Raw genomic sequence first — 21,335 nt, forward strand, 5'->3', positions numbered from 1 at the left:
CTATGCAAAGCCGCTATGCGCTTCTCGGACATATTAGAGCGAAAACTAAAGGACATTGAAATCACTGTGCAATGTGCCAGAGACCGTTGACCATAATTTTATTCTATGCGAAGCCGCTATGCGCTTCTCGGACATATTACAGCGAAAACTAAAGGATATTGAAATCACTGTGCATGTGCCAGAGATCTTTGACCGTTATTTTATTCTATGCGAAGCCGCTATGCGCTTCTCGGACATATTACAGCGAAAACAAAAGGACATTGAAATCACTGTGCAATGTGCCAGAGACCATTGACCATTATTTTATTCTATGCAAAGCCGCTATGCGCTTCTCGGACATATTACAGCGAAAACTAAAGGACATTGAAACCACTGTGCAATGAGCCAGAGACCATTGACCAATATTTTATTCTATGCAAAGCCGCTATGCGCTTCTCGGACATATTACAGCGAAAACTAAAGGACATAGAAATCACTGTGCAATATGCCAGAGACCACTGACCATTATTTTATTCTATGCAAAGCCGCTATACGCTCCTCGGACATATTACTGCGAAAACTAAACGACATTGAAATCACTGTGCAACGTGCCAGAGACCATTGACCATTATTTTATTCTATGCGAAGCCGCTATGCGCTTCTGGGTCATATTACAGCGAAAACTAAAGGAGATTGAAATCACCGTGCAATGTGCCAGAGACCATTTACCATTATTTTATTCTATGCAAAGCCGCTATGCGCTTCTCGGACATATTACAGCAAAAACTGAAGGACATTGAAATCACCGTAAAATGTGCCAGAGACCATTGACCATTATTTTATTCTATGCAAAGCCGCTATGCGCTTCTCGGACATATTACAGCGAAAACTAAAGGACATTGAAATCACCGTGCAATGTGCCAGAGATCATTGACCATTATTTTATTCTATGCGAAGCCGCTATGCGCTGCTCGGACATATTACAGCGAAAACTAAAGGACATTGAAACCACTGTGCAATGTGCCAGAGATCATTGACCATTATTTTATTCTATCCAAAGCCGCTACGCTCTTCTCGTACATATTACAGCGAAATCTAAAGGACATTGAAATCACTGTGCAATGTGCCAGAGACCATTGACCATTATTTTATTCTATGCAAAGCCGCTATGCGCTTCTCGGACATATTACAGCGAAAACTGAAGGACATTGAAATCAGTGTGCAATGTGTCAGAGACCATTGACCATTATTTTATTCTATGCAAAGCCGCTATGCGCTTCTCGGACATATTACAGCGAAAACTAAAGGACATTTAAACCACTGTGCAATGTGCCAGAGACCATTGACCGTTATTTTATTCTATGCGAAGCCGCTATGCGCTTCTCGGACATTTTATACCGAAAACTAAAGGACATTGAAATCACTGTGCAATGTGCCAGAGACCATTGACCATTATTTTATTTTTTGCGAAGCCGCTATGTGCTTCTCGGATATATTACAGCGAAAACTAAAGGACATTGAAATCACTGTGCAATGTGCCAGAGACCATTGACCATTATTTTATTCTATGCAAAGCCGCTATGCGCTTCTCGGACATATTACAGCGATAACCAAAGGACATTGAAATCACTGTTCAATGTGCCAGAGACCATTGACCGTTATTTTATTCTATGCGAAGCCGCTATGCGCTTCTCGGACATATTACAGCGAAAACTAAAGGACATTGAAATCACTGTGCAGTGTGCCAGAGACCATTGACCATTATTTTATTCTATGCAAATCCGCTATGCGCTTCTCGGACATATTACAGCGATAACCAAAGGACATTGAAATCACTGTTCAATGTGCCAGAGACCATTGACCGTTATTTTATTCTATGCGAAGCCGCTATGCGCTTCTCGGACATATTACAGCGAAAACTAAAGGACATTGAAATCACTGTGCAATGCGCGAGAGACCATTGACGATTATTTTATTCTATGCGAAGCCGCTATGCGCTTCTCGGACATAGTACAGCGAAAACTAAAGGACATTGAAATCACTGTGCAATGTTCCAGAGACCATTGACCATTATTTTATTCTATGCGAAGCCTCTATGCGCTTTTCGGACATATTACAGCGAAAACTAAAGGACATTGAAATCACTGTGCAATGTGCCAGAGACCATTGACCATTATTTTATTCTATGCGAAGCCGCATTGAAATCACTGTGCAATGTGCCAGAGACCATTGACCATTATTTTATTCTATGCGAAGCCGCTATGCACTTCTCGGACATATTACAGCGAAAACTAAAGGACATTGAAATCACTGTGCAATGTGCCAGAGACCATTGACCATTATTTTGTTCTATTCAAATCCGCTATGCGCTTCTCGGACATATTTTATTCTATGCAAAGCCGCTATACGCTCCTCGGACATATTACTGCGAAAACTAAACGACATTGAAATCACTGTGCAACGTGCCAGAGACCATTGACCATTATTTTATTCTATGCGAAGCCACTATGCGCTTCTGGGACATATTACAACGAAAACTAAAGGAGATTGAAATCACCGTGCAATGTGCCAGAGACCATTGACCATTATTTTATTCTATGCAAAGCCGCTATGCGCTTCTCGGACATATTACAGCAAAAACTGAAGGACATTGAAATCACCGTGAAATGTGCCAGAGACCATTGACCATTATTTTATTCTATGCAAAGCCGCTATGCGCTTCTCGGACATATTACAGCGAAAACTAAAGGACATTGAAATCACCGTGCAATGTGCCAGAGATCATTGACCATTATTTTATTCTATGCGAAGCCGCTATGCGCTGCTCGGACATATTACAGCGAAAACTAAAGGACATTGAAACCACTGTGCAATGTGCCAGAGATCATTGACCATTATTTTATTCTATCCAAAGCCGCTACGCTCTTCTCGTACATATTACAGCGAAAACTAAAGGACATTGAAATCACTGTGCATGTGCCAGAGACCATTGACCGTTATTTTATTCTATGCGAAGCCGCTATGCGCTTCTCGGACATATTACAGCGAAAACTAAAGGACATTGAAATCACTGTGCAATGTGCCAGAGACCATTGACCATTATTTTATTCTATGCAAAGCCGCTATGCGCTTCTCGGACATATTACAGCGAAAACTAAAGGACATTGAAACCACTGTGCAATGAGCCAGAGACCATTGACCATTATTTTATTCTATGCAAAGCCGCTATGCGCTTCTCGGACATATTACAGCGAAAACTAAAGGACATAGAAATCACTGTGCAATATGCCAGAGACCACTGACCATTATTTTATTCTATGCAAAGCCGCTATACGCTCCTCGGACATATTACTGCGAAAACTAAACGACATTGAAATCACTGTGCAACGTGCCAGAGACCATTGACCATTATTTTATTCTATGCGAAGCCGCTATGCGCTTCTGGGACATATTACAGCGAAAACTAAAGGAGATTGAAATCACCGTGCAATGTGCCAGAGACCATTGACCATTATTTTATTCTATGCAAAGCCGCTATGCGCTTCTCGGACATATTACAGCAAACACTGAAGGACATTGAAATCACCGTGAAATGTGCCAGAGACCATTGACCATTATTTTATTCTATGCAAAGCCGCTATGCGCTTCTCGGACATATCACAGCGAAAACTAAAGGACATTGAAATCACCGTGCAATGTGCCAGAGATCATTGACCATTATTTTATTCTATGCGAAGCCGCTATGCGCTGCTCGGACATATTACAGCGAAAACTAAAGGACATTGAAACCACTGTGCAATGTGCCAGAGATCATTGACCATTATTTTATTCTATCCAAAGCCGCTACGCTCTTCTCGTACATATTACAGCGAAATCTAAAGGACATTGAAATCACTGTGCAATGTGCCAGAGACCATTGACCATTATTTTATTCTATGCGAAGCCGCTATGCGCTTCTCGGACATATTACAGCGAAAACTAAAGGACATTGAAATCACTGTGCAATGCGCGAGAGACCATTGACGATTATTTTATTCTATGCGAAGCCGCTATGCGCTTCTCGGACATAGTACAGCGAAAACTAAAGGACATTGAAATCACTGTGCAATGTTCCAGAGACCACTGACCATTATTTTATTCTATGCGAAGCCTCTATGCGCTTTTCGGACATATTACAGCGAAACCTAAAGGACATTGAAATCACTGTGCAATGTGCCAGAGACCATTGACCATTATTTTATTCTATGCGAAGCCGAATTGAAATCACTGTGCAATGTGCCAGAGACCATTGACCATTATTTTATTCTATGCGAAGCCGCTATGCACTTCTCGGACATATTACAGCGAAAACTAAAGGACATTGAAATCACTGTGCAATGTGCCAGAGACCATTGACCATTATTTTGTTCTATTCAAAGCCGCTATGCGCTTCTCGGACATATTACAGCGAAAACTAAAGGACATTGAAATCACTCTGCAATGTGCCAGAGACCATTGAGGATTATTTTATTCTATGCAAAGCCGCTATGCGCTTAGCGGACATATTACAGCGAAAACTAAAGGACATTGAAATCACTGTGCAATGTGCCAGAGACCATTGACCATTATTTTATTCTATGCAAAGCCGCTATGCGCTTCGCGGACATATTACAGCGAAAACTAAAGGACATTGAAATTACTGTGCAATGTGCCAGAGACCATTGACCATTATGTTATTCTATGCGAAGCCGCTATGCGCTTCTCCGACATATTACAGCGAAAACTAAAGGACATTGAAATCACACACTCCAGTATCTATTTTTTGCCCGTGAAAAAAAAACTGTTGTGCCATGTGATCTATTGTTTTTGATGGCAATATTTAGTCTCTGGATTAGCCGTATGATGAACCGCCGCACCGAAACACCACTGTAGTGGAAATCTTCGTTTCGTGAGCAGTGCGGTTTGGTGCGGGAAGAAAATGCTGCCCTGGAAAAGCCGCTTTCCTAGCTCCCATATTTAGCTATCTAGATGTATGTGTGTGCCTCCCAGACTTTTGATGTTTGCGAAGGTGGGCATGAGCAAGGGTGTGGTGGGCTCGTATTACACAGCCTGGCTTTTTGTGCCATAATCATACTCTGATTTTCCTTTTCGGCACTATTTCCTTGCAATAAAGAAAAAATACTGCGACGATAGCATAGTGCTTTGGTGCACTGGCTAGCACAGCTTATGTCTTCGCGCCGCCGCGGGTTCAAATCCCAATCGCGGCGATATTTATTATTTATCTATTTCACACACAAGAAACAAGAAAGTGGGGTCGTTGTTGCTGGCGACGGCTCAAAACCGTAGGATTGGTCGACAAAATTCATGGTCGTGGTTGTTGAGCATCCGAGTGCTTCGCACTAATAAATGAAAACTTCATGGCCGCGGCTGGATTTCGAATCCGCGGAGGCGCGAAAAGGTCACCTTCACTGACCACTTCACAACACTTAAACGCCATCGCCATTACACCGTTACACTTCTGCCAGTCTCTCGCACTTTGCTTAGCATGTCGTCGTCTTCTTAAATTTCTATCCGTGCGCATTGGGTACACACTGCTTTCGCAATTCCTTCTTAAGGTGTATTAAGAGGGCCCCTAATTTTTTTTTTACACGAAAGACTAAATTCGCCTGAAACAAATAAACCAGAGCCAAGCGCAGCACTCTCAGAAAAAGCATCGGGTTATGTACAGAGACCCTTAAAGGGGTCAAGGCCGCCGGAAATAGGAGCGCGTTTAACCCGCATGGAATTACGGTACACTATTACATGTTAAATAAATAGCTCATTGTGTTTTTACGCCCAGCGATGACATTAAAGTGGGGTGTCGTGTCAGGCTAATAAAACCAAACAATTCGCGTTGAGCCAGCCGCTCTTTTTGTAGCTTACCTCATTTATTGCCTTTGTCAGATTAATTTCGAAGCTGTGCTTGTGAATAGCGCTAAATATGTAGGCTACTTAATACAAGCAAAAATTACGAATTCTCGCAGAAATGTTGATTACCCATCTCGGATACCCATTCCCCATGATGATGATAGATTTTTATTCCGCAAGGGCATCTGAGGCCAAAGAGCGCCAAACGCAAGGTAATTGGTCGACTTAATGCAATGTGCTGGGTGTGAAGTTTTTTAATGAGCGTCACTATTACTGTGTGCGATACTCGATAAACTTGAAACTTGAAAGGTGTTGTATAGGGCCTAAAAAATTGATTTGCGCTGTATTATGAAATGAGGAACAAATTACTAAAAGGCTACGTGTATAGGCTTTACAAGGTCAAAATGCCTTAGAGGAAGTCCTTACATTGGCAAGGGCTGCAAGGCTCCTGACATGTCCGATTTAAAAATAAACACGCCCATCTTCTCAAAAATGAGGAAGACGCTATGGTACATATTGGTAAGAAACTTCATGTAGCAAATCTACTTTTGGACAAAAACTTAAAACTCTTTTTAAAGGAAACATTTGACGGTAACCGATAAAGAAGGACGGGTGTGTATTTGATGTGTAAGCATACAGCTTTGGAAAGTGGCGTCTCCTTTCCGGTTCTAGCCTCCAATACATGATTAAAACATGAATAACAGTAACCCGGTCACCGCATCTAGGGCAATGCGGTATCGGGGCGTTCGTTAGACGATAGGAATGTGTTGCATATGTGTGGCCTATCCTCAGCCCGCACAAAGTTACTTTTTTGAATTTGTCTTGTTTTTCGGTAGTATAACTTCCTATCCTCGGCTTTATTGCGTGTAGTTTGTTTTCGTTGCTGCGTTCCATTCATCTTGCCATTGCTCTCGAATCGTGTCCCTGATGTGTGGTTTGAGGTACTAGTATGGTATTTTCTCAATGTATGTTGTATTCCGGAGAGCTGCTGACACTGCGAGCCGATCAGCTGCCGCATTTCCAGGTATGCTACGGTGGCCTGGCACCCAGTATGCTGTAACTTTAAGCTCTTATTTGTGAGCAGACAAGAGGTTGTTGAAGACGGAATTCATCGCTGGGCTCATATGCCGTTACCCAGAGGATAAGGCAGTTACCACACTTAGGGAGTCTGTGTAAACGACGGATCTGCATATTTTCTTTTCTATGATATGCCTTACGGCCAATAGGATACCAGAACATTCGGCAGTAAATATGTTCGTGTGTTTGTTCATCGCTTTGGATTTGGAGAACTATGGTCCATGTGCTGCGCATGATACTAGAGAAGTCTTGGAGGCATCAGTGTTCATTGCACCTGTATTATGCCTGTATGACATGAAGCGTTGCTGTATAGCCATCCGTAGTCTGTGCTTTCCTACCATAGGGTATGATAAATCACAATTAACAGCCTGCAATTCCCAAGGAGCGATTATATTTTTTGTGGAGGTCGTTTGAAGACTGGAAGCCGGAATGTTCCAGGTTTTCAGTATACGTGGCTACACTGGTGGGACACGGTGCTGTTATCGATGGCTCTCTTTAAAACAGTTGTGGGCTTGTTGTGTCCAGCAGAAGCTGACGGCGTAGGTGCTCCAGTTGGGATTGTACTCTTCTAGCGTAAGTTTTACCCGTACACTCTCTTCGTCGTTCCAGTGACCACCGGTCCGCCTAAACGGAGAGGCTGACAACTGGGCTAGTTCGAGAAGCACTGGCGGCGAGACGGATTCCAAGGTGGCAAAGTGGGTCAAGCATCTTTAGGGCAGACCTTGATGCTGACGCGTACAATACCGAGCCACAGTCAATGCCATAGACAATGCGTCACCGGACTACACTATTGAAAAGGCTCAAGAGGCAGTCAAGAGGCTTCGAGCCGTTGCGCTGCGTTACAAGAACCATGTCTGACCAACTCGCCCTCCAGTTGACGTATTCGCGAGCCACGCTTTGGACTATGAAGGCGGAGCAGTAGCGCTGACTCGACCGGCGCTCCTGTTTACCCTAAGGTTCTTATATGCAATAAAAGATAACATTGAAGATGATGCTCTGTTGCGAAATCCTGTTTCACTGGTTTGGTCTGGCTACTACATACACACGCGGTACTATAACGCTGTCTCCAGCACAACGAAAATCACGGCTCACTTTCCCTTATAATCTTCGTTAATACTGCGTGGTGCGCTCACATATCGGGCATATCTGAACGCACACAGGTTGACGAACAATTCACAAGGGTGGAAACTTGGGCGAGTCGGTAACGATGATCCATGGTATATGGGGAGCGCTAAAACGGCACAAGGGCCTGTGTTGTCCGTCTTTCTTTGTCCCTTGTGCCGTTTTTGCGCTCCCCATATACCATGACGAACAATACTTGGACCAACCCAACATATCGTATGATATTAGGTAGCCCTTTGTGTACAACTAATGCGGACGTCTAGGAGTTATTTGTTTCCTTTAAGCGATTAGGGACGACGTGACGGCTGCTTTACCTTCTTCCATGCAGTCAATTATGCTTGACCCTGAGCAAGAGTAGCGATTAGAATAGACTAATTTTGAAGATAAGGTATAAAAACACGAAACAGGTGCAGAAACGAATCGCTTTAATAGCTTAAATGAGTACAAAATGTCACCAAGGCATATCCTGCATGGGTAAGAGAATGTTTAAACGCTGATCTTTCAGCGGATGCTGCTGAAGGCAATGCATTCCGCACTTGTGAAGTTTACACCGGGCAAGACACTGACGGTGGCTCGCATAACAGGAGAGTACAACTTGATCTGCCGCAGGCGGGTGTCCTGGCCATAATTGTGGTTCGCCAACACTGCAATCTGCACAAGGAAGGTGCGGACAGGGCGGCCATCCGAGTCTTGCGTTGCAATGTGCACCCATCCCGTTGGTTCATTCAGGTCAACGGTATCCACCACCCGCAGGTCGTGGAAAGTGCTTCCCACTTTCACGGCAATTCTGAAAGCACAGGTCAGACCAAATGTTAACACCATGCAGGCACTTTCGTTCATAGGGCTATACAAATCAGCAATGCGGGACGCAAACTGAATTTGACCGGCGTTAGCTGATTAGGGCAGCCTTTTTAGCCTAAGCCATACGTTCATGGTTCGAATGTGAAGCATTCCGCGCAGTTTCCAATCAGTGAGTGCCGTGAGGTGGGGGGGCGGGGGGAAGGAAAGCAGTGGCCTGTGTGTAGAGATCACGCAGAGACCACCTTCTTGGGCATAACACCTACGCAAGAGTGCGAGAGGGCGAACTGAACAATGACGGCCCTGTGACGTGAGCAGCGGAGACAACGGAGGCGTAACTAGACCAGAACAGAATCCGCGGCGTTTAAGAAAAATTCCAGCCACGTGGGGCAGTGCGTTGCTTTATGTATTGTGTTCATGTTTTTGTGCGTGTTCTGCCGAGTAAGAGAACCGAGAATGAAGTGCGTAGTGAGGTGTGAATAAAATAAAACTAACAATTACACCTGAGTACGTCCTGTCTGAAGAACATCAACGGCTGTAAGATACAAACGCGCCGGGGCGCAGCGTGTGCCGTGGGTTGCGTGCACCCAAGGTAAGGTGCGAATCTCAGCGCTAGAGGTGAAGCTACTCGAACGGAACATAATGCAAGATTAAACAGCACGCAATTATCATGTTGAACGCCATCGCCTAACCACTATAACCCTGCAGCACGCGAGGGCAATTGTGAGCCGTACAGTGTGTTCAACGAGTGACGCAGTCCGAACAAGTGCGCCACCAAGAATGGCAAGCTGCACAGGCCGCGTCCCGAAGCTCTCCCGAAGGCGCAACCGGCGGCGACATTAGGTGACGCCATGAATATAATAGCGAGGTGGCGGCAGGTTCAAAAAGCTGGGAAATGCGGGCTATTTGAAGCCAATGAATTCAATCATGCGTGCGACGTGTCCGACAGGCAGTACGCCTCTGGCCTGACATTGTGACAGTCACGTGCAACCGACCATTTCTCTTGGAGTACCGTAGGACCGTCGACCGGGCGATATATCAACGCCTTATCACGGCACGGGCCGGCAGAAGCAACCACAATAGGCGCGAGCGCCGAGAGCTCACGCCAGCACGAACGTCGTCTGCTAAGCTTTTCTCAAATGCATGCACAACCCCTGTCGCTGTTGGCGCTCGCATCTGCTAAGCGGCGACAGAGGCAACATGTTGCAGAGACAATTTACTTTGAGGACGTGAGGCATATTTTACGACGCATTTGTTCCTTATGCGAGCAGCGTGAAATACTAGGAAACCTACATAAGCACAGGCACGACAGAGCTTGGTGCGAAATCCAAGTTACACGTTGAAAGCGCATTTTTATTCTTGTCATTGACATGTGCCCAATGTGGAATGTAGCTGGGCTACGAGGTTGTAAACGAGCGGTGACAAAAATCTTGGGAGTTTTGGTCACGCCATTCAGGGCCGTTATTCGTCACACAGTTTGGGTCGTGTATCAAGGCGCGTGGGAACACAATTGGGGCAGAGAGGCGCAACGTAGCTAGGCGGGCACGAATGAGCGGAGCAAGAGAGGCAGTGAGCGTCCTATTATGGGGGCGGCAATTTCGCCCCATGTTGTTCTCCTCTACCCAGAAGTCAAGAAAAGGCGCTACCATATACACTTCGCCCCCTTTATAGAGAGACCTGTGCATGCCAATGAATACAACAGCTGTCACTTCGCCACGAGAGATGGTGATAATTCTGGTACTTTCTTTCACGCTGTTGAAGACGGATGCCGGTCAATGCTTTTCACTTTCACGTAATGCAGTCGCATTTTCTAATAAAAGAGAGACATTGATAAAATTTGTTGCTTAACGCGTAAATTTCCTGCTGAAGTCGGTTAACTGTGCTGCTTTGGTGCTTTGCTTACACACCGCAGTTCGGCTACAGTAAAGAACAGGGGCGCTCTGCTGTGGTAAGCTTAGGTCGGCACACTCACTAATGAGTGCTCTCATATCGCCTCACTCGCACTAACGCCTTTGCGTGTGAGTGAATGGTCGTGTGTGTGAGTGCGAGCGAGTGGACGTGACTAAGTGTCAGTGGAGATGAGTGAGTGCGAGTGAGTGGTTGCTAGTGTGAGTGGCCATGAGTTGAGTGAGTGTGAGGGGAGATGAGTGGTGAGAGGAGAATCGTGTATGCTAGTTGATGTGAGTGGCTCCGAGTGGTTCTGAGTGAACGTGAGTGGCGAGTAGATGCGAGTGACGAATGGACGCGACAGCCAAGTTTGCAACTTGTGTTTCGCGACGACGGCGTCCAATGTGTGTTCCGCGACACCGGAGTATTTGGAAGCCCGAAGCAGAGGATTCCGCTGGCACGGGAACGGCAATCTTCCATTGCTGTTTGCCTTATTATAACTCCGTTTTAAAGATCAGGTGCAACGCTGCGAAAGGTACGGAGCAGTCCGCACGGAAAAATAAAGGGAGGCTTGTTACTCCGCGCTTGTTCTGTGACCTAGTGGTCTAAGGCATGAGAAAGCGACAGCGTGTCATCACCAATAAGACTGATTTTAATCAAGCTCACGACAGATGTGTCGTGCAGTAAGCCTGCAGGAAAAGCATTTTCTATGCTTCGTTCACAACAAGAAGCGAAATATTTTTTGGTCGCGGATGCAGGCAGCGCAAACATGAACGCTAGCTTTTACAGCGTTGCACCTGATGTATGAAATGGAGTATAGTTCACCGCTGGCTTGAACGCAGGCTTTTCACTAGTGCATTGAACCGCTACGTGTTGTGTCAGATCCTTAGATCGAATTTGGTGCCACTGCTAGAAACATAGACGTCTCTTGTCATGCCTCCTGCGCGGCTGAAGCTGATGTACGCAGAGCTCCAATTTCATTTTATTTTTATTTACAGAAGACTGCTGGCTTTATTGCAAAGCCTTAAGCAGGAGTGGGTGTAAAATACACTTTGACAAAAAGAAAACCTCCCCGAGGTACACGCAACTCAGCACACAATACCGAAAAAAATGAACGACGAAAAGAAACAACATTATACAATAATAGACGACGCCTGGCGTCAAAATGAGCACTGCGGAAAAAAAAAAGGAAAATGTTGAATGCTGCAAAATTGTTACGAATTCCTAAGCGACTCCGTAAATGACTCCACAGTAGAAGCCTCTACAATATTCGCTTTGAGGACATTCCATTCCCGCACAGTACGGGGGAAGAAAGAATTCTTGTATGTTTCAGTGCGGCATGAGTATTCCTTCACTTTTAAAGAATGGTAGGATCGTGTCGAACGACCCGGGACGAGCTCAATGTACTTGCTGCTGTTAATTCCTAATTTGTTGTGAACAATCATGAACATGTATTTAAGCCTCTCGCGGTATCTCCTGAGCTGCAAAGAATCCAAATTTGCTTTCTCAAGTAGCATGGTAGGGGACGTCTGCCAGCTGTATGAATTATAAATAAATCGCACTGACTTTCTTTGAATATTTTCGAGTGTTTTAATGTTTTCTTTAGTATAATGCTTTCTGCTGAAACAATGACTACCCGCTTCTCAGCAATAACCAGCGTAAGGTTGGATCTTGAGTACTGCAGCGGACGCGTAGGTTTTTTCTCTGCCCGGAGGTGTGCTTTGTAGAGCCCTGCACTGGTCGTAACTTTTTTACTGAACCGGACCTGGAACCGGCAGAGCCTTCCATTGCCGACGCGAAGAACGTGCCCCATTTGGCCCTGCTCTTGAGTACTGCAGTGGACGAGTATGTTTTTTTCTCTGCCACGATGTGCGCTTTGTAGAGCCGCCCTGCACTGGTCGTAACTTCTTTACTGAACCGGACCTGGAACCGGCAGAATCTTCCATTGCCGACGCGAAGAACGTGCCCTACTTGGCCTGGCTCTTGAACTGCACAACCTAGGCTGAAGGCCGGAAACAACGCGAAAACGATGTGCGCTTTGAGGTAACGCCAGAGGTTCTGGTTTCTATCATATACTTGAAGGAGCCCTGCGTCGCAAATCAAGCATGTGGTGTTTATTTTTTCTGTGAATAGCATCAGACATGGTGATCCCTTGACGCCTATGAGACAGCCGAAGTGGTAATATTTGAGGTTTAAATCTGCTCCATAAATACTTGTTTCTGTGCCGATGGTGACAAAACATTGCGACGATTTTCGATAGAGGTTTTATGAGGTGGCAACCATATTGGCCGCATTCTTTTCGAGTAGATGGACGTACATTTCGAACTCAATTCTCCTATACTCGCTAAAAGGATCGAAAATATAATGTCTCAGTATTTCCCACAATTTCGATCGAGAAAAGACTACAAAAGGAAAAGAGTACAAGTGAATGAGAGCTAACAAGAATCAAGCTTGAGCGGCAGTTTTCGTTTCGCCTAAGATTATCCTGCATGTGGGTGCTGCTGTTAAAACTGCCAACACATAGAAGGGAGCGAAGAAAAACCATCCGACGAAAAATGTGACGAAAAGGAAACAGGAGGGTGGCGGCGGGAGGGGGGAGCTTTTTATATATAGGTCGAAGGGTGCCAGCATGTTGCACACTGGACTGCTCTTAGAACAGGAACGAGTTGAGGATTAAGCTCCTCCACCCTCTCCCCCGGAGATAAAAAGACCGTGTTTTTTAGGGTCATGCAAAGCATACGTATGCATAAAGTGCGCGGAGCGCAGGCCGCCCTGCAATGTCAAGAACTGCATGCCGGCTTTCGCTGCATGTGTGCAAGGCATGTGTCTGATTTGTGGCGCCCAATATTTGGCACTGGGCGAGAGATATGGGCGTGTGAAATTCGATTGTTTTATCTTGGTGCTTTCAATATCGTAAGTAAACTAACTTCTGTTTGCGCGCTCCGATTTCAGCAATTCTACCTCCATTGATATCTGGACAGCATGAGGAATCTTTTGAACCGGATGTTACAATGTCCTCTAAGAACTTCTGGATATAGGTTTTTTTCCCAGAAACATCCTACCGTTTCAGAAGGGCATGCACGGCGGAATGGCTCACAATTAAATTGCATACGCACTCTTCCACGAACGATGTTCCTCGACCAACAACGCAGCGAACTCAACATCATCAGCCTGAATACGCCCACTGCCGAGCAAAGGCTTCTCCTGTAACGTTCCCTTTAACCCTGTTTTGTGCCAGCTGCGGCCATCCTATCCCCGCAAACTTCTTAATCTCATCTGCCCATCTAACTTTCTGCGCCCCCTGCTACGCTTCCCTTCTCTTGGAAGCTTTCTTCCTCTTCCTTTCGACTAGGATGTCGACAATTAACCAGTGTTTGACCCCTGACCCACTCTGCGTCCAGTCTCTTAACGTGATACTTATCACTTTTTTTCCATAGCGCTTCCTATGCCTGCGCAGATGCGTTCGTGGTCTCCGCACGCATCGGCCTCAAGCGAGAACCACCGCGCTGGTTTCTCAACCCTCCTTCAAACAGGGATTATGCGCGGCGCAGGCAACGTACTGCACGGCAGGCGTGTCCACAGATCGGTCACGCATACCTGCTCCGGCAAGACGAAGCAAGCCCTGCTCTTAACTATGCCCAAAAGTAAGCCAAAGAAGCTGTTGTATCCTTTGGATCCTTTTTCCGCTGGGTAAATGTGTATTTGGGGCCCATTCCAGCCATTTCCATTTTCGTGAGGATCTCGCTCGGGCTTTTCAAAACCACTCTGGATTTCCCAAGCCACGAAAAGCATTCATAGTCGCCACTTGCGTCCAGCGTGATTGAGCCGCCTCTCATGTTGTCGACGTATGGAAAAGACGGGCGGTATTCTGTAACGCCTATCTTTTATTGGCTGCTTTTCACAGCGCATAAGTAGGGCCTTGTGGTAGCTAAAATGCATGCTAATAAGCTCCATGTACGCTTAGCGCTCAAGTTAATTACGTCTTTGTCGTTCGCTCTTCTGCGTCCTAAGCGAGTTGCAGGCCGAAGTTCGGCATATATTCAACCAAGTGTTCATGCGTCGCTTCTGTGTTCAAGCCGCCCACAAGCACCAGCGGGTCGTTCCCGCACGGCTGCAGATAGACACAAATGAAGCGCTGACAGGTCAGCGACGTTGCGCACTCAGGCGAGCGCACAGCACACATTTCTCCAATGTTTCACGGTCGCATGACACCGACGCTCAGTCTGCTTCCGGTGCCGATCGGCTTCCCGCTCTGCAGCGCGCACGACAGCCGCGGCGGCGACGAATTCCACGCTGCTGTGCGTGGCGGCGGTCGAAGCGTCTTCGACGGCCATGGTAAAGCAAAAATACTAAACCACTTGCTCTTCTTATCTGAGACATCGCAGACTCATCATGGCACCATACCGTACCTCTAACATCGTCCGTGTGGTGCCTCGGGGGTGGCTAGCTCTGGCTCCCGCTATCTCCTTTTTCTTATCTTAAGCTGCGCGTGGGCTCAGGCGCCAGGCCGGGCGAAATTCTTTTGCGTCGCACGAAGTCTGGCCCCCACCTATCGCGTTCTTCTGAGTTCTGTCTCATCTCAGCCATCTGCTCCGCAGTTCGAGTCTATCTCGCGTTATAGCTTGGGCGTCGCGCCAGCCGTGCGGGTTACACTGAAGCTCGGCTCTGGGAGGGCTCTGTAACATGGCTGTCGCCGTAAAAGTGTCATAATACACTTTGGCTTCGTTCCATCCTTCCTGCTACTCCCTTCTTCGTTAATTACGTTGAATGCACCACAATGGACCAGCGGCTTTGACGCTCGGCTACTGATCCAAAGATCACAGGCTGAATTCTTGGCCGCGACGGCCGCATTTCGCTGCAGGTGAAATGCAAAAATGCCCATGTGCTGTGCGATGTCGGCGCCCTTTAAAGAACAAGTGGTCTGAACTAACCTAGAGCCTTCCACTACTGCGTCCCTCATAACCCCCCCGCCCCCAATTTTCGTTTCTAAGTGCTCTGTCCCCATCGACCCTCTAATAAGGGCGCAATTACTCATTGCCATCCACTCAAGCGCAGCCGTACGGCTACAAAGTAAAGCTATACAGCTTTCTCGGAAACTTCGTAGTTAAAGAAAAATTTGTCGTTGTCCGGGGTTCAAACTCGGGACCACCGCTTCAGCGGAGCAGTCGCTCTACCAACTGAACGTAATCATCATTACATGAATGATAACTTAGCACAGAGTAGAAAATAGCCTATATTGCCGTAGGGATACGAACCTACGACCTCCGCACGTCGCATCTCATAATACTGGTTAATATGAATAACAAAGTGTACTGCTCAAGAGTTAATTCCTTGCTACTGCAGCGGGGAAGTTGACATACGGAAATTTGGGGATAAACTAGAGGAAGAGGAAACATGTTCGTAAGTTACCCGACAAACAATTGTGCTACGACGGCAGCTGTTCAACCTCTTGTTTCTGAGTGTGTTCGCGTTCGTGTAGCATAAACTGAAAAGCAAAATGGCTGATGGATTAGCATTTCTAAGCAGAAAATGTGCGAGAGTACGGTTTTTTGCAGGTTGATACTGCCACCGTGATTGGGGTGTCCATTGACCTTGGGAACCCGTTATGCGCCTTTGATTTCCTAAAAATGAATGGTCTACAGCGTTGCCAACGCCGATGAACCAGATGAACGCCGGCGGTCTATTGCTCTAGTGTCGCGTATGTCACGTGGCTGCCACACCTCCACCGGTCCTCCACTTGAAGGCCAAATTACGGCGCCGATGGTCTTGGCTTGACTAGGCCAGTAAAACTTTCACTTTAAAAACAAAATTCCCCGGTGATCTCCTTGTTTTCAGTGAGTGCTGGTTCAATTCATATGTGTATCAAAGTATATAGGTCCCTTATTCATCTCTCTACCTCTAAGCGTTCCTTGCCACTTGAAATCATGAAGATAAAGCCTCAGCACATTCGCCTCACACTGAGAGGGCGGGATTCATTAGAGAAAGGCATTGATCATGGGAAAAGTGGAAGCGAAGGGGAGACGGGGAAAGCAGACGATGCGATGGATTGGCCGAGTGAGGGAAGGAAAAAAACTCGAGCCTAGCTGAGCATGCTTCGTGGCCATGAGGTCACGAGGAGAAAGGCACGACTGCGCGACTGAAATGCCTCAACAATGGCATGTGTGGTGTCTCACGTCCCGCAGCTGCACGTGGCCACCGCGAGACGCCATAGTGGAGGGCTCCCGAATAATTCCTACTCCCTGGCTTCTTCAACATGGAGTGACATGAACAGCATACGGCCCATTTCCATTCCGACTCGAGCGCAATGCAGCAGCGGAATTCCATAGCGCGACCACGATATAAGCCTCCCAAAGTCAAAGTGACTGAGCCGCCGCCGCAGTGGGCAAAAAAGAGGAGGGGGAGGGCAGCAGACATTAGGGTACATTACAGGTTTAAACCTTACACCACCCACAGCAGTAAACATTTTTTTCTTTTCCCACAGCACTGTAGACGCAGGGGGCTTTGTGTTCATGTGAAGTAATTACGTAAACACAAGGAAACACATGTAGTACACGCAAAGTCTACAAAAAGAACTGTATTGAGCATCAACTTCCACAGCGCTCCGCAGCAAGCGGAGCACAGCGAACGACTGAGTGGTGGTTGTTGCTATGAAGGGGGGGGGGGGGGGAGGGGGATAGTGGTCCCGACGTATGCTGTCCCTTTGGGCATCACTCTTGGGGACCAGGAGAGGGGAGAAAGGGAGGTAAGGGGGGAGAGGGGTACGGCTGACTCTACGATGGCTGCGAGGCGCCGGAAAACTACGTCGTTCCACCAAGGTCATAGTTCGCCCAGCCATGCCGTAGAGGCGTCGGCTGAGTCGCTGAGTCACGGTTTGTGCGCGCTCGGCGCGAACAGGAGATCACGGACGGCGGCGGCATGGCGCCGGCGGCGTGTGTGCTCGGCGCGAACAGGAGATCACGGAGGTCGGCGGCATGGCGCGGGTGGCGTGTGTGCTCGGCGCGAACAGGAGATCACGGACGGCGGCGGCATGGCGCCGGCGGCGTGTGTGCTCGGCGCGAACAGGAGATCACGGACGGCGGCGGCATGGCGCCGGCGGCGTGTGTGCTCGGCGCGAACAGGAGATCACGGACGGCGGCGGCATGGCGCCGGCGGCGTGTGCTCGGCGCGAACCGGCAGCCACGTGGCCCATCTCGACCCTCACGTGGCACGAAAAATTTCTGGTTTATGGGGTTTAACCTCCCAAAGCGACACAGACTATGAGGGACTCTGTAGTGAACGGCTTTGGAAATTTCGACCACCTGGGCTTCTTTAACGCGCACTAACATTGCACAGTACACGGGCCTTTAGCAATTTGTCTCCATACAAATGCGACCGCCGCTGGTGTGATCGAACCCGGGTCTTTCGGGTAAGCAGCCATGTGCCATACATCCACCGAGCCACCGCGACGGCCTTTTCTGTGCTCCGTGCAAATGCATGAAACGTCGATGAGAGTAACAAAAATCAAGTACCTTTTAGGTGTGTAGGTCTCGTCGCGTTCGTAGTCGACGTAGATATAGACCCCCTGTATTGCCGTTTTGCGGTGAAACTGAATATTGACTTCGTGCGGTTGATCCCCATCCGATTGCCAGTACGTATCCAGGCAGTTGTCTCGCAACTGATCGACACCAAATCCTGCAAAAATGTGCGTTGACAAGATACCTCAGAACGCCCAGCCAGGATTCGCCGTCCGTGGCGGTTGGGAGGTGCCTCATAGCTTACCGGGCATGCAGGAAGACAGCGACCACACAGCCGCGGCTCCCACCTCGCGGATATCGCCCTGCCTCTCCAAAATAGAGGGGTCTTGAGCAGAGCAAGCGTTCATGGTCCTAATCAGACGAGAGAGGGGAGGAAAGAAAGAGGGAAGGTTAGTCAGGAGAAAGTTCGTACTCTCCCTAGCGCCCACCTTAAACGCCGGCACTAGAGTCAGGATAACCCGGATGAGCACATTTATTTGACGTGCAAACCGGAAGGCCTTGCTCACAGCGCTGCTACCGTTAGCGTGAACTAATCGTGAACAAATGGGTTGCTCGCGGCCGCAGTGGGAAAAGTCATGACAGACAACTCAAACCACAGCACAACGACAGCGCGCAAAGCGGCAAAGTGGCCTGTCCGCAGGCAGGCAGTATTCAGCCTGGTAAGGGATTACATAACAAGATGATTCTGGGTCACTCGTGTTGGCTTCGGTGGCTCTTCCGGGCACAGGACAATTTATTCTGGAGCAGCAGTTCTTAAAAAAATCCATTCGGAACACATACCCTTCCGCGCTACCGATTTTTTTTTCTACCGTTACCACAAATAGTACTAGAACCACACAATTTACTCGGAACTTAGAAACGCCGTGAATTACTTCTGCGAATCAAACCAAATTTTACTGAAAGCAGTCGATCGCCTCTTTGCGCACCGTCACAAGAGGTATCCCTTCTAGAGCAGGATACAAGTTTAAAAAACAGCACTTGGCAATATTGGGCCACGGTCCACGGCGTCCTGCATCACTCCGCTGACAACAGTAGAGGAAAACAGTTTAATGCTTTACTCTACCAAGCAAACCACAGACATCAAAATTCTTGAGCTTATAATTTCGTCTTATGTTTAGCCTTCTGTTTAGTTAATAAGAAAAGAAAGGCTTTAACAGCGAACTACGTTTTGTCACGGAGAAATTCTGTGCGGCGGTCAGTGCAGACTTAATTTGTATCCGACTGTAGCCAAATCGTGAGAACATCTACTCACGTCGAAAAATTGGATTCTGACATTTCAGCCAAGAGACTAAATGCACAACAAACAGACTTACATTAATATACCTTCTCCCTCTGAGGGGTGATGACTCATAATCGGGTAGCCATGAAAATTCGGCACATATATGCCAATGAGTCAAAAAAGAAAACATTCAGTTTGTTTCCTCCCCGCATTCGGCAGTTCACCAGACCCTATACGGCACGCGTGCGCAAAGGACCCCAATCGCGTCACGCCCCCAAGGCATTTTTGTTTTCTTTCTTGGTTGCAAGCCTTTCAGCCAGGCAGCACTGACTACCGCAGCAAACAGTGAACTTTCGAAAACACATTTTAATCATATTGCCATAATTGTCAAAAACAAAACAGGTAAGAAGCTTTCTCAGGAGTGACCAATAAGGTTTGAAAGCTATAGTAAAAATGCTTCTAGAATAAGAATGTTTTTATAAAAGACTCGTTAAATATTCTTGTTCCAAGCGCGAATTGATACGTTTGTACTGCTATAGGATTGAGCTCGTTCGAGAAGATATTAAGTATCGCGATAAACTCGAAGGCAAAAACATTTAGCGTTAAAAATTGAAACTTTCAAATTCCTGTCACCATCATCATTATAACTAGCTTAACTACGTCCTACGTCCACTACAGGGTTTCTCTTATAGCCTTCCATTAACCACCTCCTGTGCCAGCTGCGGTCACCGTGCCCCGCAGACTTCCTAAGCTCATCCCTCCCCCCTCACACATCGCAGCCCCTTGCCACGCTTGCCATCTCTTGGATTCCACTCCGTCACCCGAAGGGACATCGTTCACATTTCCCTCGCAATACATGACCTGCCCATGCCAATTTCTTCTTTTTGATTTCGACTAGGATATCACTACTCCCATTTGTTCCCTGACCCACTGTGCTCTTTTCCTGTCTAACGTTACACCTATCATTTTTCCTTTCATAGTTTGCTGCGCTGCCTTCAACTCAATTTCGTCTTTTCATTACCCTCCAAGTTTGTGTCCCATACTCACAGCAGGTATAACTACTGCACAATTTGTTATACAAAGCTGGCACTATACACAGTTGTCTAAAAGCCAGATGTTGATACAAGATTCTAACCTCTTCAACGCGCATACTCCGAAAGAACTACGAAGTTTACATGGGCTCGTCTAAGCATGCAAAATTTTCTGCTCACCTCTCCACTCAGTTGCAAAGCGTGGTGCACCGCCGAGCCGGAACGAAAGGCGAACGTCGCAGCGCGCGGCTTTCGGCACAGGCAGCGACAGCACTCCGCACAGGCACGAGGGTTCGCCGCCTTCCAGCCTGCAAGTAGTCTCGTCGTCTCTCCCGGTTGGCTGAGTGCCGGTTGTCGCCGCCCCGACTAGTTCGCCTGTTTAGCGCACGTGCGATCGGCGCTGGTCGCTGCCAAGCCGTTGAGGCCGACGACGCGTTTTCGAGTAAACGAAAAGTCTTGCGCTGTCGATGGGGCCGACAAATCTTTCTCCTCAACGTGGGTTGATTCACTCTTAGAATAAAATGACGAAAGAGTGGCAGAATCTTCGCTAGTTTAGTGTAGCTTCTCTCTTGCTTCCTAGCGGTTCCCAACATGCCCCTCCAATGCTCCCTAGATTTCTCTATCTAGGGGGCATCGGTCCCTCTCGCGGCGTGGAAAATGTCGGCGCTCGGCGAAGCGGAGGCGTCTGCTTCACAACCGATTCGCCTTCGTTTGCTGCGCGTAGCGCTAACAAAAAAAGAATGATGCGTCATGATTCCCTTGCATGTCATTTCTTTCGCGAGGCCAAGTGCAGTCGTCGTGGAAGCGCGATATTCAAATATG

At 47.4% G+C, this 21,335-nt stretch overlaps 1 protein-coding gene across 1 annotated transcript; it reads right to left on the reverse strand.

Moving 5' to 3' along the window:
- Positions 1-8,492: 8,492 nt before the first annotated feature.
- On the reverse strand, positions 8,493-21,095 carry LOC144101481 (anaphase-promoting complex subunit 10-like). The gene is made up of 4 exons (XM_077634664.1): positions 20,694-21,095; positions 18,508-18,614; positions 18,258-18,420; positions 8,493-8,851 (listed from the first exon to the last, which is right to left on the reverse strand). Exons 2-4 carry the CDS (start codon positions 18,608-18,610, stop codon positions 8,566-8,568), a joined length of 552 nt encoding a protein of 183 aa, XP_077490790.1. The 5' UTR covers positions 18,611-18,614; positions 20,694-21,095; the 3' UTR covers positions 8,493-8,565.
- Positions 21,096-21,335: the final 240 nt, after the last annotated feature.

This window comes from Amblyomma americanum, chromosome 1, assembly GCF_052857255.1.
Source record: "Amblyomma americanum isolate KBUSLIRL-KWMA chromosome 1, ASM5285725v1, whole genome shotgun sequence".
Taxonomy (NCBI): domain Eukaryota; kingdom Metazoa; phylum Arthropoda; class Arachnida; order Ixodida; family Ixodidae; genus Amblyomma; species Amblyomma americanum.